Source organism: Amia ocellicauda, chromosome 4 (genome assembly GCF_036373705.1).
Source record: "Amia ocellicauda isolate fAmiCal2 chromosome 4, fAmiCal2.hap1, whole genome shotgun sequence".
Classification (NCBI taxonomy): domain Eukaryota; kingdom Metazoa; phylum Chordata; class Actinopteri; order Amiiformes; family Amiidae; genus Amia; species Amia ocellicauda.
Window position 1 is genome coordinate 13,944,046 of NC_089853.1, and position 18,991 is coordinate 13,963,036.

Genomic DNA, 18,991 nt, shown 5'->3' on the forward strand with positions numbered 1-18,991 from the left:
TGTGGAAACATTACCCTGAACACACCGTCACTGAATCGGTTCCCTGAATGTTATAATTCATTGTTCTCTGATTGTGGCACAGTAACTGTACATCTATGGAATCTCAATACATATAAAAAGTCATTCTGCTTTTTTACAAGCATATATGCAGTATATTTGTTTTCGATTTTATTTTTCATTTAACACTTTCTATTGTCTGTATGTAAAGGTAATTTAATAACATTATTTTAAGATTTTGACAACTGCCCCTGCAATCTACAAACTTTTCTTGCCAAGTCTTATTGTTACAATGTTGATAGTGTTAAATGGTTTTCTGGGTGACTATTATCATTATAACTATAAAGGCATGGGCATGTATGTCTGCCAAGGGAACTGGTTCCCTTGTATTTATTGATGATATCACTGCTGACAAAAGCAGCAGGATGAATTCTGAGGTGTTTAGGGCTATATTATCTGCTCAGATTCAGACAAATCCTTCAAACCTCATTGGATGGCGCTTCACAGTGCAGATGGACAGTGACACAAAGCATACTGCGAGAGCAACACAAGACTTTTTTTAAGTTGAAGAAGTGGAATGTTCTGCAATGGCCAAGTCAATCACCTGACCTGAATCCAATTGAGCAGCATTTCACTTGCTGAAGGCAAAACTGAAGGCAAAATGTCCCAAGAACAAGCAGGAACTAAAGACCGCTGTAGTACAGGCCTGGCAGAGCATCACCAGGGAAGAAACCCAGCATCTGGTTATGTCTGTGGGTTCCAGACTTCAGGCAGTCATTGACAAAGGTATTTTACACAAACAGACAAGGTAGCAACACGAAATGGCGTTGCAATCGGTAGTCTCCCAAAATGGAGGAATGACGGGGTATTTAAGCAGTAGTTGGAGACATCTGATTGGACAGGAACAGCATGGAACAGCGGAGTTGAGTGACGGGGATGAGAACCAATCACAGTGGGACACCTGTGTACAATAGGGATAGGAGGACAACAGAACACAGAGCACACGCCAGTGGCCAGAACGTACGCACACACGTAACAAAAGGATTTGCAACCAAGTATTGAAACTCACAATGTAATTCATGATTATGTTAGTCTGTCCAATTACTTTTGAGCCCCTAAAATTGGGGGGACCAAATATAAAAATGGGTGTAATTCCTAATTTGGATGTAACTACCCTCAAATTAAAGATGAACGTCTACACTTAAAGCACATCTTGATTGTTTCCTTTCAAATCCATTATGGTGGTGTACAGAGCCAAAATGATGACAATTGTGTCACTTTCCAAATATTTATGAACCTAACTGTATATTTAATCAGAACATCTTTAATATTAGTAATGAGGACCTATGTTTGAAAATACCTCCAAGAGTGGATCATAGGAAGATCTTAAAGATTTTAAAACCAAAGCATACATTGCAATAAAATGAAAACAAAGAGGTCATTGCAAAACTGAGATCACTTCTATTTTAATCGATATTTGTTAACCATTTTGTTTCTAGCTAATTATTCCCTGTCCTGGTACAGGCTTATAGCTCTGGGGGTTATAAATTGTATTGGCCTTTCTGAATTTATAAGAATTCAATAGAAATGGGAGTCTATGAAATGGGAGGAAAAAAATAAATAATAGTACTAACTTTCATAGTGCTTGTATTATTTATATTGGTGTTTGTAATTTTGTAAATGCAATATTTATAATATGTAAGTGCTTTGAAAAGAGTAGTTTCCTTTTATGTGCAAAGTACTATTTTGGTAGGAAATATGTCTTAAATATGTATTATGTTTTCTAAAAGTGAATAGGGAATAGTGACTAGTCTGAAACACAATTTTTCATAATACAACATTCAAACATCCATAATCTCCCCAATATTATTTGCATTCCTTGTCATAAATGCACTAGTGAATTTGCATTCACACTGGTAAAAAAAAGAGGAAACAAAAGTGTATATTACTATAGATCTTGATTTTGGTTCATACAAAACGTAACACAGTATAAGTGGCATGCCCTTCAACACTGAGACACTTGCCAGCAAATCAAAAGTAAAAGCTTCATAAGACTTTCATTACAGACGTGTTTCTAGACCTAAATACAATCCCTATTTAACTCTGGATGCTATTCTGTTAAGGATTACTTGTTTCATATTTTGAGACTATCATCTCAGTTACTAACAAGGGATGTGAATTATGCATGCATGTTCCACCATGTAAATAGGGGAGATAATATTTGTACCACTTTTTAGAAATTATTTAGTTGTTCCTGAAACATGCATCATACATTTAGTTTTAGTTTTATGTCCTTACTTTGTCTTTTAGTGGTTCGAAACCCACCTGCGTGGGAAGTGGGCGTTTATGTAGCTGGATTCTTCACGCTGCTTGGAGTGGTTGTGATCAACCTTTGGAAACTGTGGAAATCTGGAAATTACCCAACACCCTCGCCTTTCCCCAACTATGACTACCGGTACCTCCAGCAGAAGTATGGCACATCATTCTCAGAAGTCAGACAAAAGGTACATTAAAAAACAAATATGCAAAATTAGATTTCTAAAATGTATAACATACATTGCACAATATTTGTATTAGTATTTTGTATGTATTATATATTATGACTATAAAACATTTTTACAATTCCAAGGAGTGTAAGAAAACTATTGAGATGACTGCTACATTTATTGTTATGGAAGAAAATGATGCTGTGTAATTTTTCATTTAATATACCAGCAGCTAAATTAATGATTTCAGTTGAAAAAACTATAAAATCTGTATTGCATATAAAAATATGAAACTGTTTGAGAAACTAACCCTTATATTAATAATTCAAAACACCAGTGAAAATGATCACTGCATTGAAGAAAACATTGCTCTTCGAAATCACTCTACAGGGACTACATTGTTGTTTTTTGTACTTAATCAAAAGCCTTCATAAGGAAAGTGCTGCCATAATGTTAACTTTATACAAAGGCACACTCTGTGTGCATTAAGTAGATTGATATCAAACAAGGTACTTGATAGGAAATATTTAGTTTTCCTGAGGCCAAAAGGACAACTTTTAGAAGTCAGTCAACACAAAGTAAATTCAGCAGCATTTATTTCTAAAGAATCTATCCAGATCCCCAGCTGGCTGTTTTAAGATGATTGCTGTTCTATTAAATAGTGGCCCTGTTCCCTTAGACCACATTTGATTTGTTTATATACTTTGAACAAAGATTACCTTCAAATGAATTGGTTATAATTATGGAGTCATCTGGAAATCTTACACAGATTTGCAAAGAATGTATAACAGTAAATGTTGTTATCAGCAGCCCTTTAAAGTAATATCCTTTACAGGAATTAATGAGCTGCCATGGCTCCAAGGTAATAAATTACCATGATATTTGCATTCATATTTGCAAGTCACGCAGAAGGATATTATATGACGGAAATTAAAAGAATAAAAAGTTTTGAAACATTGAAGGTCAAAACACAATCAGTTTCAGAATTACAATTGCACAAAAACTTGCAGCTAGGCTAACAAAAACAGTATCTAGAAAAATGCTCATCCTTTCCAAACAAGCATTCACATTTCTTCAGATTTTAGTTCCACATCAGGATTCTTTATCAAAGAAAACAGTACAAAGACATATTTAAGAAGATTTTGTGATGGGGAGGGCTGCAGCTTGAAAACTACTGTTGAGTTGAGGAACACATCAAAGTATCCTGGGATAGGAACTCAGCTATGGAAGCCAAAAGAGCATTGAATAAGCATATTATGGACTCATTAAACAATATCAAACATTTTCAACTGAAAGAATAAATATTTTTGTAGAGGAAATTGTCAAAATCTTGTAACATGGCAATATTAAAACTGAAGAATGTGAATATGAAGCTTTGAGATTATTTTGCTTGTATGATACTGAAGACATTTTAAACCCATAATACAATCTTCAAGTTCATATAGTGTGTTCAGGAGAATGTTTGAAGAAAGGTTTGTTTAAATAATGCCACCAATTTTTCACTTCTTTGTTGTTTTCTTCTGAGAAAGTTCTGAAATGTTCATCCGAATCAATATTTCCAAATTCAATTATATTTTCCATGTGATCCCAGTGTGACAGATAAAGATTGTCTAGGAGTCCCTCAACATTTTGATACAGTATATACCACCATATGAATAAACAGAAACAAAAGAAGATTATGTATTAGCAATTTAAAAAAAATCAGGTCTTCCATTTGTTTTCATTTTCTAGAGGGTAGCAGCTTCAAACCACAAGAAAACCATGGATAAGGTCTCATCAAGCCGCAAGTCTAGCCTGAAGATAGAGGACACATATGAGAGCATCAACGAGCTGGGAACCCTGGAGCTGATGAATCGAGACGTAGAGGTGACATCTTATGGACCACTGAACCGGTCTGTCTCCACTGACTCACTCTGCTCCATCTCCTCCATTGGCAACAACTTTGGTCAGGATTTCACAGTGGGCCAGGTGGAGGTGCTCATGGAGTATGACCTCCACTCCAACACTTTGTACGTCACACTGGTGCAGGGGAAAGACCTGCTGGAGAAAGAGGAAGTCAACTTCGAGTCCTGCTTTGTCCGCATCAGCCTGTTGCCTGATGAACAGATAGTCGGTATCTCCAGGGTGAGTTTAATGTTGGTTCTTTCCTTTTTTCAATTTTAGCATTCAGCATGGTTTATGTACACAGTCATTCAAAGCTTTCAATCTAGAAAAATGTGTGTTGAACTTGATGATTGCTGTTTATGTACACATTATTTTACAAACCATGTTGTCACAGACATTAAAGAGCTTATCTTATTTGTTCTGTCATATACATTTCAAGGTAATTTTATATTAATCAAGCATTGTTGTGGAGTTTCAGTTTTATTATAATCTATTGTATTAGTTACTACGTGTAGCTGTTTTTCTGAACATGAGAGCAGGAGAAATTATACTACATTTCTTCTCTAATGAAAGATAGATTGAGTATGACTCATCAGCTCAAAGTAGCAGAGAGCAGGAGAGATAAATAACGATAGACTATACAATCCAAACAGCAGCAGGCCTAAAACTATGTGAGATGGATTAAATAGAATGAGCAAAGAAACAAAGATTGTAGTTTTTTTTTTAATTATACAAGAAACTGCGCAGCAGATTATGTATATTCCATAATACATTATAAATATCAATGGTAAATTATATTTGTAATTATAATAAACAATATTTTAGATTATTATGTATCGTATATCAATTAAAATATAATTTATAATACATTTTAAATGTAGACTGTAAAATATATTTACAAATCTATTAAGTATTTAGGTTAAATATTTCATAGTATCCAATTTACGAAAATATAACTTGGGGTTTCATATATTATTCAAAGGAATAAATCACAAGGATGTTAAGGAATTAGCAGTCTGATTTATCTATAAGACCACACAGTATAAAGTAACTATGTATGTACTGTATGTATATATCAGACTTGTAGTCACCATAGTCTGAGAACGAGTCACAATGATCAGATTCTGATCAAGAATCAAATCTAAAGTTTAATTTAACTTATGTACAATCTGTGATTCAGAGAAAGCCTAGGTTACAAAGATTAAAGCTTAGTTGGTCTGTTTTCCCATTTATTTTTATTGTTTAATTCCTCATATGTTTCTTAACTGAACATTATCAACATGAAATAATAATAACTCTGTAAGAGACCATTTCCACTGTAATTTGTTTCTAATTATATACATTAAAAAGGGAATCATTTTTTTTGTAGTTGCCCTGTAGTGTTGTGTAATATATATCACATTGTATTTTAGTGTTTGAATTTGTATTCTAGTGCCTTGGATAAAGACTTCAGCCAAATCATAAATAAATAATAATTTTTCTTCAATTAACCCCCGATGGCTTTCTTATTACACTTCAAAAATATAAGTTGTAAGACGAGACTTGCTTGGTGAGGTTGCATAATAATGCCCCCATGACTGAATACCCGTTCTACAAGGGCACTGGGAGCTGGAATTGACAGCACTTTGACAGCAAAAGCAAACAGAATGGGTTGATATTCTTTTGAATTCTTAGAGCTCTTAAGACTGAGTTTGTATATTGAATCAGATGCTTTCTCGTAGTCAATAAAGTCCAGGCACAGAGGAAGCTCATATTCTCTGCATCTTTCCAATACTGTTTGATGCATACCAACACTGCACTGTTATTATAATATTTCATAGGCTCCCAAATGCCTCAACTAATTTGTCATAGATGGAGGAAAGGAGGAATGTGGAAGCACAAAACTGGGGGTGGGTGGTTAGCTAGGATGACCATGTCTCCATTCCTACATGTTAGTACAAGGGTCAAAGGTGTAAGCTGGGTTTATTAACTATTATTTCACAATAACAGAGTAGAAATATTTGTATATTTGAGTGAAACAAACCTGGAATGTAATTTTAAATCAATGCTTTTCAGACACTCAAAATGTTAGTCATGTTATTGAATTTCGTGGTTGAAAATACAGCCTTTCACTGTGGTGCTTTTGGCAGTTTCTATGACATGGTTTAATTTTTTCATCCACAGATACAAAGAAACGCCTTTTCGGTTTTGTTTGATGAGAAGTTTTCAATTCCCCTGGACCCTTCTGCCCTAGACGAGAATAGCCTGAGGTTCTCAGTGTTTGGCGTGGACGAAGACGAGAGAAACATCAGCACTGGGGTCGCGGAGCTGAAACTCTCAGACCTGGACCTTTCCATCAGGCCTTTCAATGCCTGGTTGTATTTGCAGGATGTTAACAAGGTAAATAATGCATAAATACTGAAGCTATTTATTTGGAAGTGCTTTCACAACAATTATTTGAAAAAATGTCAGTAGTTTTTCATTTTTTAGTATGTTGCATCTGCAGCCTTTTTAATATTTCAACTGCATTAGCTAGCTTTGCCTGGACCTAAATAAAGAGAGAGGATCCATAATACACATATTATCATAAAATACAAATATAATACCAGAGGATCTTCAGAGTTAATTTGTTTTCCACACATTCCTACTTTCCTTCCATTGTTCTTGGCAAGCTGTTGTTGTTAATTTCTGTTATTTTTAACATAACATATAACTCTGTTATAATACCAGTTGTTTTCTGGGTTCCACTGATTGAGACAATTAATGGAATGAAACTTGTCTCAATTAAGAGGACTGTGTGTTAGGTTTCAGCAGATCCATTAGCCATATACAATGTCTAGTTTATTGGGAAAGGTTTGTTCAAAAGCGTTATGTGGGAAGTTATGTGGGAAAACAGAACAGAAGGAATCCAAAGAAAATTAAAATATGAAGAACGTACAGAAAGTGCAGCAACAACAACAAATTCTGCTAGCTTTCTCTCCAATCTGATTTTGCTTTAAAGTAATTCCACTCTCTGCTACTTTGGCTGAATGTGTTTTAATGTTACCTTATCTTAAGGATGCCCTAGATCCAGAAACATGTCTGAGGATTTGGCAGCTTGTCAAAGAAAAACTCTTCTCCTAATGATAGAAGATAAAGGAGCCGTTACAAGATTGTCAATTTATACTTAAAAGGAAAGAAGTCCTGAATTTGCTGTTTAGCCAACAGTTAACATCCTAGCTGTCTTTTACTGTGAAAAGGATTGATCTAACAAAATTTATATTTTGACAGTGCTGGATTGGTGTCATGCTCTTAACATAACAATGAGAATAATTAAAATAAACACACTGGGTCAGAAATAAGGACAGTGTCCGCCATGTTAATTTGAAAATTCTTAGTAAGTTGGAATTGAAATAAATCTAAAAATGGACATTCCAATTATTAGAACTATCATTTTTGTTCTCTAATTCAAGTTTAATTGAAAGCATTAAATCAGTACACAACTATTTTAATCATCATAAATATTCTAATCTTCATTAACAGTTCACAATTGTAAACATTATACATGCCAGTATACAGTGCTGCAAATCCCTTTAGCTCTTGAACTGTAATGTGCATTATATATGAGAACAAACACAGTATGCTTATGCTTATCCTTAGTTACTAAATTTGTCATGTTGTGTTCTTATCAATGTTTTGTTTGTTTTCACTATAAGCTTTCTTCAGAGACACAGGTAGACTGTGAAAGGATAACTTTGGGAAGGTGACTTGGTCAACAAAACTGAGAACAAAATTTGTCAAATCTTTTTTTATCTGTAGCTTGGTCTAAAAAATAAGTGCAGAAGGAATCTACTGCTATGTTGCAAAGTTGGAAAATTGTAGGCATGCTCATTGTAAAGTATTGGCAGCATCTTATATGTATATATGTATGTGTATGTATCTATATGTATTTATTTTTATGTCAACATATAACCTTTAATTTATATATGCTTTATTATTGTCTCCTCAAAAACTTATTTGCTTTTTCTTGGTTTCCTGAAGGCAGTAGACTCAGTGGGTGAGGTTCTCCTCTCTCTCAGCTACTTGCCCACTGCTGAGCGGCTCACTGTAGTTGTTGCCAAAGCCAAGAATCTAGTTTGGACGAACGGCAAGATAACAGCAGGTCAGAATTTTGTTTCTTGCATGACAGAATCAGATGAAAATCAGTCATTTATATTAATGTCTCAAAATCATGGTCCTCTGGGCCCAATGAGTCTTCTGGTTCTATCTAAGATTTGTATTACTTTGGCTAATTTATCCCTTTCAATAAAAACGGCTCATTAGGAAAATAGATAAATGAAAGGTTCAAAATAAGCAGGGACAGAAGACTGGGAAACACTGTATTATGTCACTGTCATTGTTGTTGTTGTTACAGAATTACATTTGGATAACTATGTCCCCTTGTCAACTGATGATAAAAAGCATTATAAAAACAAACTGGGAAAGAATAATGTTGAAATGCATGGATCTTACAAGAAAGATGAATGAGGTAAAATCTGAAAAAAAATAAGTGTGGGTGGTTTACAAGTAACAATGATAGACTTTATACAAGAAACTTTTTTTCACTAATGATGTATTTCAGGGATTCTAACTTTGAACCCTGGTGTCTCCTGGTTTCCATTCCAACTGAGCTTTTAATTACAGATGCTTAATGAGTCCTTAATTGACCCATTTTCTAAATTAGATGTTTCATTTAATGTTTTTTCTGCACCAAGGCCTTGTTTTTCAGAAGTATTTTACATTAGATGTTTAATTGCTAGGGGGAGTAAGGAGATAAAGTTGTTTAAAAATGTGTGTAAAATAAGACAGTAGCCTATAGTAAAGCTGCAGTGGGAATTGCTGCCTGGGCCAGGGATTTTACTCTGATCACTGACCCTGCAGTTCATTAGTGCAGTAGGAAAAGAACTGCACCACCTGGCAAAAGCAGTAGGTTATTGCTTTTTGCATCCTTGAAGCGGTACCAAGTTTACTGACAGTAAGTGTAACATGCTGTCGGAATCCAGCTGGATATAAATTTCCATCTCAGGCACACCTCCAAGCACCTGATTCACATAGCACCAAACCGGTAACAAACCTGGGAGTGATGTACAACACGAGTACACCATGAGCCCTGATACACATTCATATTCAAATGTAGGACATTTAAAACAAACAAGTCACCTTGGCCAGATGGTATATTTCCAACAGTACTTAAAAAAATGAGGGAAATTATTTATAGACTGCTAACTCAAATATTCCAAATGACACTTATGCTTCGTTTCCACTGGCTTAAGTGTCCATGAGGGGCTGGACACGTCCGGACATGTCCAAAGACATGTTCCAGAACTTTTTGTAAAACCAGGCCATTGTGAAGCACATCCCCTGTTGTGGGAGGAGGCAGAGCGATTGTGGGACAGTGTTTCGTTTTAAAAACAAAGACAGAGAACAACACTACGAGCGATAGAGCCTGATGTAGACTTTTGTGGCTATTTTATTCATTCTGCTTTACATGATTGTAAACAGCGTAATAAATACACATATCTGTTAAGTATTACGAAGAGCTAAACGTGTATAGACATTTTATTCAGACAAGCATTACATTACCGTAAGAAAACTTTCCCATGTGCAACATTAAAAATCAATATTTGCTATTTGGTATTATTATTATTATCATCATCATCATCATCATCAAGATATGTGCTAGTAGATATGCCTTTTAAATTGCACAACTTGACTCCCTTAACTTATTACACTTACTACAGATTTGTAACTTTTTGCCGTATTATTTTTAATTTACTTAACAGACTTACAACTTACAGTTGAAACAGAATACACACATTTCACGATTAATCATACAGTAGCAGCAGCTACAATATAGCGGGTTATAATTTAACTAAAGTGTGCACGTTTCTGTCATGGTGTTTATGGAAGCAGTTATTAAACCAGTCCTTTTTTACAGGGAAACTCAGATTTGCTGTATGTATGTAGCCTATTCATTAATTTAACTTGTAAATGTGCACGTTAACTAAATCGTGTTCGCCTTCATACTGTCTCTGTGGAGCTGTTTCTGTTCAAGACAGAAAACAGGAGACACTTCTTCACACATAGTCTTGCCACAATCTGGAACAAACTCCCCAGTGATGTGGTTGAAGCTGAAAATTTGGGAACATTTAAAAATAGACTGGATAGGATCCTTGAATCACTTTATTAATTTATTTATTAGTTATTAATGGACACCAAACGAGCACGATGGGTCGAATGGCCTCCTCTCGTTTGTAAACTGTCTTATGTTCTTATGTATTACCCTGCCACAATGTCCACTAAAACTCTGGTACCAAAGTTTAGAAGCATTATTCTCCATACCAGGTCAATTACACTCTTGTTGGCAGGAACAGCTTCTATCATAGATTAGTATAAAGGGCTACTTTCACTCCTGTTGCTGGAGGGCTTTGGAGTCTTCTGGCTTAATTAATTGCTTCTCTGAATCAAATACTTGCTCGATTGTTCTATATTACCAATAGGCCTATTTGTAAGTCTTTATTAAGCATTGAGGATTTTAATATAAGAAGGATTTGTATTTAATTTACGCTCAGACAGGTTGATTATAATTTCCCTGCTCATTGTTTGAAAAGACTCAAATTGGCATGAGCCGTTCATTGCAGCTAGACCATAGCAAGGGTATGATGGCATTGTGTGATGGATCAGTTAGAACAAAAAATCTGTTTCATATTATAAAGCTGTGTATAAGTTGAGGTTAGTATTTCCTCATTACAGATGATTACTAGTATATGACTATTTTACAGCAGTGATGCTCAACCCTGACCCTGGAGTTTTGCTGTGTCTTCAGGCTTTTGTTCCAGCCAAGTTCTCAGTTACTTTATTAAATCCTTAACTGAAATATTATACAAGCTCTGCAGAATAACAATGAAATACTCTGGGAATGCAACAAACATGTTGACTCATATGCGCTGGCAAAACTCAAACACAATTACTGAAAAGGAAAGCAAAAATTAACTTCAGTAGGTAATCTAACATTGAAGGAAGTCTCAGAGATGATCTGACCCCTGCAACACCACACATAATATGCCTTGAACGTTATTACATCCTGATCCATAGGTGATCAAGGATATTGTGTTGTGTGGCACAAATCCCAAAGCAACCCTCTCCTCTTTAGATATGTAGTCTTATATGCAGTCTCATTTACACTGAAAGCTTGCCTTGTATTGTAGCCACCTTCCTCGATGAAGTGCTTGATGTGCTGTGGGAAGCAGTCTGCCAATACAGTACCTTCGACATCATTATGGTGTAGATGGGCACAAATTGTTTGATTGAAAACTGACAGTCTTTTTTGTTGAAAATGGACTATGTCTAGGGATACCTGATGCTGTCGCAAATGGTGGTTCTTGTTTGATCTTATGGCACACTCCATGTGAAATTTAATTAACGCAGAAATTCGATTTTGTTAAATGAAAAGTGTCCCTAATGTATCAATTGCATTATAAAGTGAAATTCCATAAACCAAACAGTTGTAAATACCAGCAAGAAAACATAAATGTAACTTAAATGAATGTACTGCATCTGTTTGGTCAAATCTCATTTACATAAGCTCGCATTCTACATTCCTTTTGTGTCAAGCTGAGGCTAGATCTCTTTGAAAATTAAACTTATGGCTAGACCTTATTAAAACTTTAAACTTTCAGATGCTGAACAGTTGATAATTTAAAAGAATAAGCCAATTAAACAATATCAGTATTCACATAATTCAGAGCTGAATTTAAGCAAAAACCTGAAGATAAAAGGTTACTTCAGCATCAGGCTTAAAAACCACTGATTAAAACTAAATTAACCATATCTGTTTATAACTTTTCTCTATGTTATATATAAATAAATAAATAAATAAATAAATAAATGTTAACAAAGCTATTTAATTTAATATTTTAGAGCTTTCCAGAATAATATCAAAATAAGAGAAGTATACATCTTGTATGCATGAATTAACTTTTATATGTATCCATGTGTAAAGTATGCTGTACTGCAAGCAATTGCACATTCTGTAAAACTCCATGTTTTATTGTGCAGTTGCTATCCTAGCATATTTTCAATTTGTTTATTCTATTAAGCATTTTCATTTTAGCTTTGTCAGAAAAATTACACAATCACAAGAAAGTAAAAGCAAATGTTAATGTGGGAATTTAGTTTGATTCATAGCCTATATTGAACAAAAACCAAAGAAGCTTTGAAAAATTGTATTTCAACTGAAAATATGTATTGCAATGATGCAAGTGTACAGTGACTACACTACACCTTACATTAATAAATACACTGGTTTTGTTTCAATTTCAGCTTAATTTTAATTCAGGTTTTCAGACTTTAAGTGAAATACATTTTTTTTTTTTTTTAATTAGTTATTACCAGTTATTAAATGACAATTATCACAGTTTGTAATATAATTGTTTTATATATGTTGGTAGAAGCATACCATACTGGCAGCATACTATGTCACTTTTACCCCTTTTCCAGTGGCATATACGAGCTGTGCCTGGAACCAGGGTGGCGCGGCTTGGCTCGTTACCCACTAGCACTTTTGTCGAGCTGACCCGGAACCAGGCCGTGATTTTTTGGCCCTGCTCCTAGGGCTGGCCCCGGGCCAAGCTGTGCCGGGGGAGGAGTTTAACATCTTCATGTAACGTCAGCCTACCCGATTACTAGGTACATTACAAATATTTAATACATTAATAAATACACCACAAATACTTATCAATCTACTACTGCTATTTATATACTGGTAAAATAATTGTAGGATTGATCTACAAAATGAGTTTAAATACATACATTTGTTACCGTTTTGAGCAATAGCCCTGATCATCTGTAAATTAGGTATTTAAACTCCAACATCCGATTACTTTTTTTAAACTCGTTCTATCACCTCTCACGATGTAAACATTTATTTATTAATAACAGTAAGCTCTGATAGGTTTTTAATTATGGATTAAGTACCAAGGATATATCCAAACGTTTGCATGTTGCAACACAGCTTTTGAAATAACTAAGCTTAGAAAAAGTTGTTTACGACCGAGTAGTACTTACAAGATAATAATTATTGTCAATAACCAATTTGACTGAACAATCAATATAAACTTCACGTTAAGCCCAATATAGTAAACAACATCAGCTTGTAATTTGCTTGTCTTGTAATTTGTGGATTGAATATAATGGTTACATTTTATGTACAGCCACGTTAAGCATTTTCTACATTAAGCGTAGACTCTCCCGTTAAAAGCTAATATTTATGTTAACAATGTTATATATAGATCGATATATTTATACATAATTATTATATAAATGTACTGTTTCAGTGCATGCTGGAATACTCCATATTATCAGGGTTCAATGACTACCTAAACGATACTATAGCCTAACAAATATAAATTAAATTAAATCGTTATGGTTTTTCACATGTTGTTTTTGTTGCATTTGAGAATGTTTTAAATGTCTTTGCAGCTTCAATATTACAGTTTGGTAGCCGGGCCAGTTGGTTTTCACTTTTCACCATTTACAGTAGGTAAAAATATAAAGACCAATTTTCGAGTTTGAAGCTCCTGCATTGTTGTCACCTGAAAAACCCGACTATCTTTCAACATCAGGCACGCAACTCTCAACATCCATAGCATCTGTTGTCATTCACCCAGCACGGGTATTGCAGTGGATATATATATCCACATATCTGTGATTGCTTTTCTGAGCTCCCTCACATTTGGGCCTAAACATGGTAAAACTGGCAAAAATCCAACTTTTAAGGGCAGTTAATTTACCAGTAGGGAGATTTGAAATCCAAAGTGTTTCACAACTATTGGGGGACTCGTTCCTAAGGTTCTTAAAGCAACACCAACATTTTGGAATCTAAACTCCTTTTTTGGGTTCCTGAATGTGATGTTGAGAGTCTGGGAAGAAAAACATTGCAATAGATCAATAAAATCTATATATAATTTAATAGATCAATATGTAATCTATCTATCTATCTATCTATCTATATATATATATATATATATATATATATATATATATATATATATATATATATATATATATATATATATATATATATTACAGCTAAGAAAAAAACAAACACACAATGGCAGTCATTTTAGCTGTAGCTGTAATCATTTTAACATAGAATACATTGCCAAGACAACATTTTAATGCAATATCCTGGGATCTTAAAAGATTCAGTTTGATTCTGTGATTGAGGTATATAGTGAACTCAGCTGGCCTGAATGAAGTACTCAAATGTTCATCAGGACATTTTGATAGCTTCTTTGTTCTACACACTATTCAAAATATTTCATTTTTTTCCATACCACTTCTCATCTTGACAGTGTGTTAAATTGGAATGCGTTAAAGTAATAGTAGGAGTAATAGCACCACATGAATTCCTCATTGTAATCTTTCAGCTGTGACCCACAGGGACTTTTTGCCTTTGTAGGTCACCCTTTTTACAGACAAGATTAATTAGCAGGAAGTGCCCTCATCAAAATTAATTTTCGTTTGGACACAGAAAGCATACTTTACATTTTGTTTTACAAATTCTGAAGCACTTAAATCTTTTAAATTCAATCGGAGTGTTTACTTGACTGAATCTGTTATAACTCAAAAGTGTGTACAGAATTACTGCAACTTCAAAGCCATTTTTATTTTGCAGACTCTCTTATCTTGAAATGCAAAATGACAAAACGAGTCTGCATGATGGAATAAACATAAAAGGTGCCGTCTAGATTCTTTGCAGTGTAATTTAAAAGAAAGCCTTGCTTGAAGAAGCAGTAAAGTAGGACTTGAATTATTGAGATTTAGAGGATGAATCTCTTCTGTTTATGAGATCCACATCCAAATTATACACATCTTGGTTATAATATTATCCATCCATCCATCTTCAAAACTGCTTATCCTGGCTTATATGTTCTTAAAATAAAACTTGTTATCATTCCAGCATGTCTTCCTGTCCATATAAAGCCCCAAGTTGATCTATCCTCTAATCAGTGTTATAAACAATATATATACACTCACCTAAAGGATTATTAGGAACACCATACTAATACTGTGTTTGACCCCCTTTCGCCTTCAGAACTGCCTTAATTCTACGTGGCATTGATTCAACAAGGTGCTGAAAGCATTCTTTAGAAATGTTGGCCCATATTGATAGGATAGCATCTTGCAGTTGATGGAGATTTGTGGGATGCACATCCAGGGCACGAAGCTCCCGTTCCACCACATCCCAAAGATGCTCTATTGGGTTGAGATCTGGTGACTGTGGGGGCCAGTTTAGTACAGTGAACTCATTGTCATGTTCAAGAAACCAATTTGAAATGATTCGACCTTTGTGACATGGTGCATTATCCTGCTGGAAGTAGCCATCAGAGGATGGGTACATGTTGGTCATAAAGGAATGGACATGGTCCGAAACAATGCTCAGGTAGGCCGTGGCATTTAAACGATGCCCAATTGGCACTAAGGGGCCTAAAGTGTGCCAAGAAAACATCCCCCACACCATTACACCACCACCACCAGCCTGCACAGTGGTAACAAGGCATGATGGATCCATGTTCTCATTCTGTTTACGCCAAATTCTGACTCTACCATCTAAATGTCTCAACAGAAATCGAGACTCATCAGACCAGGCAACATTTTTCCAGTCTTCAACTGTCCAATTTTGGTGAGCTTGAGCAAATTGTAGCCTCTTTTTCCTATTTGTAGTGGAGATGAGTGGTACCCGGTGGGGTCTTCTGCTGTTGTAGCCCATCCGCCTCAAGGTTGTACGTGTTGTGGCTTCACAAATGCTTTGCTGCATACCTCGGTTGTAACGAGTGGTTATTTCAGTCAAAGTTGCTCTTCTATCAGCTTGAATCAGTCGGCCCATTCTCCTCTGACCTCTAGCATCAACAAGGCATTTTCGCCCACAGGACTGCCGCATACTGGATGTTTTTCCCTTTTCACACCATTCTTTGTAAACCCTAGAAATGGTTGTGCGTGAAAATCCCAGTAACTGAGCAGATTGTGAAATACTCAGACCGGCCCGTCTGGCACCAACAACCATGCCACGCTCAAAATTGCTTAAATCACCTTTCTTTCCCATTCAGACATTCAGTTTGGAGTTCAGGAGATTGTCTTGACCAGGACCACACCCCTAAATGCATTGAAGCAACTGCCATGTGATTGGTTGGTTAGATAATTGCATTAATGAGAAATTGAACAGGTGTTCCTAATAATCCTTTAGGTGAGTGTATATATATATATATATATATATATATATATATATATATATATATATATAAATGACTTGGAGAGGATCTGCAAAGAGGAGTGGGACAAAATGCCTCCTGAGATGTGTGCAAACCTGGTGGCCAACTACAAGAAACGTCTGACCTCTGTGATTGCCAACAAGGGTTTTGCCACCAAGTACTAAGTCGAAGGGGTCAAATACTTATTTCCCTCATTAACATGCAAATCAATTTATAACTTTTTTGAAATGCGTTTTTCTGGATTTTTTTGTTGTTACTCTGTCTCTCACTGTTAAAATACACCTACCATTAAAATTATAGACTGATCATTTCTTTGTCAGTGGACAAACATACAAAATCAGCAGGGGATCAAATACTTTTTTCCCTCACTGTATGAAGCCCAAATTGATGGTGAAAACTGGTTCTTATCAGACCCTGTTCTTCTACATATCAGGGTTGAACTATAGCACAGTACCGTAGCACAGTGAGACAGTGACCTTGTTCACACAGTGTTTTATTTTTTCTATTGTGTAACCTAAAACTTTAAACACTTAACATAAATATACAAATACCCTACTTTTCCGATATAATACTTCATTTCTGAATGTTCACTAGGATATTTGATGGCTAGCTGTTAGCTGATGTGTTTCAGACTCCATCGTGGGTCGTGATGGAGAGAGGACTGTGAACAATTCCTAGCTGTAGGTTGTTGGGTATTTTATTTGGAGGGGGCGGTTATCATTAGATGGCTTCTCAAAACGATAGGTTACGAATGCAACCCTGGTTATCTGAAATGGGAAGCACTGCTCAAGGGGGAGGGTCTTCTGTGCACTTCCGTAGGAACACGATCGAAAACGTCACTCTATCAAAGCTGCCATTGGCCTTGCGCTCGTCACTCAGAACAGGTCCCTTCCCACTTCCTGTTCTATAAAATGTGACGTCAGCGCAGGTTCATCTGCTTTTGCCGTGAGCTAGGACTCCCACGCGACCTTGCAACCCTTGGGCAGTGCTTCCTTTTTCAGATAACCAGGGTTTCATCCGCAACCTATTGTTGTCTTTCAAGTTGGAAGCACTGCCCAAGGGGGACAGGTTACTGTATAACAAAAATGTCGCAAGGGAGGAGGCAGTGAGCTGATAAGGGAGCCTGCCCCGAGGTGTACCGCTAGGGGTCCTCGGCAACACAACTCCAGACAGTAATCCCAGGGGCCCCTTAGGGCCACACCTGGGCCGCTTTGGAGCGAGGACTGCAGTCACGCTCTTACCGTGAACTGTCTAGAATCAGCATATACAAGTGGGGCTACACAGGTAAACTCTTACACCTTCCGCTTACAATATCAAGGCCGTAATCTACTTGCACAATATCTGGCACAGGCAATCAAGCAACTTGTGTGGCCTCCGTGCATTATCATGGCAGTGGACCCCTGATCCAACAGGAGAGGGGCCACAGACCCACTGAAACACAACACAATACACAGCCGGCTAGTCAACAGAGTGGCCGAGCTGAAAACCAACAATATGTATAGCATGGCAGCAGGAACATTCATGCTGCCTCCGCACAGCACAGGAGCATCCTATTCAACTAAACAGTATGGAGCAGAGAGCTCCACTGTGCTAACAACTTAAAATGTCGTACAAACAAACTATATACACCACGGGGCGCAGGAACCAACTCATGCGCCACCCGTGGAACACAGGAGCAGTTGATGCCTGCTGATTAGACCAGCTAACGCAGGGCAACATTACCTCTACTGTGCTGACAAATTAACTATATACACAGCAGAACACGAGAGCCTGTTGAAGTGCTTACCACTGAGGACAGCAGCAGGGCTCTCTTGCTCTATGGCACACAGCCAGAGCGGCCACAGACCTGCTGACCAAGGAACTATATAAACAGCAAGGCAGCGAGAACAACTTGAGCGCCATCAGCTGGGAACAGTGGCATTGAGCTCCAGTCTACACAAGCTAGAGCAGAGCCACAGTCCTGCTGTTTACACAGCACCGAAGGACTGCAACACAGTACAATAATGAAGGAACTATATACAGGGCAGCCTCGTAAGGCAATGTACCTACAGTGAGGGAAAAAAGTATTTGATCCCCTCCTGATTTTGTACGTTTGCCCACTGACAAAGAAATGATCAGTCTATAATTTTAATGGTAGGTGTATTTTAACAGTGAGAGACAGAATAACAACAAAAAAATCCAGAAAAACCTTTTCAAAAAAGTTATAAATTGATTTGCATGTAAATGAGGGAAATAAGTATTTGACCCCTTCGACTTAGTACTTGGTGGCAAAACCCTTGTTGGCAATCACAGAGGTCAGACGTTTCTTGTAGTTGGCCACCAGGTTTGCACACATCTCAGGAGGGATTTTGTCCC

The 18,991-nt window shown here is 36.3% G+C and overlaps 1 protein-coding gene across 1 annotated transcript in view; it reads left to right on the forward strand.

The window, feature by feature from the left end:
* Window positions 1–18,991, forward strand: part of syt12 (synaptotagmin XII) — a 63,908-nt gene that overhangs the window by 35,642 nt on the left and 9,275 nt on the right. The window contains exons 3-6 of the mRNA XM_066701033.1: window positions 2,308–2,501; window positions 4,215–4,607; window positions 6,531–6,746; window positions 8,367–8,487. Of these exons, the coding sequence (XP_066557130.1) occupies window positions 2,308–2,501; window positions 4,215–4,607; window positions 6,531–6,746; window positions 8,367–8,487 (924 nt within the window). The remainder of the gene's footprint in view (window positions 1–2,307; window positions 2,502–4,214; window positions 4,608–6,530; window positions 6,747–8,366; window positions 8,488–18,991) is intronic.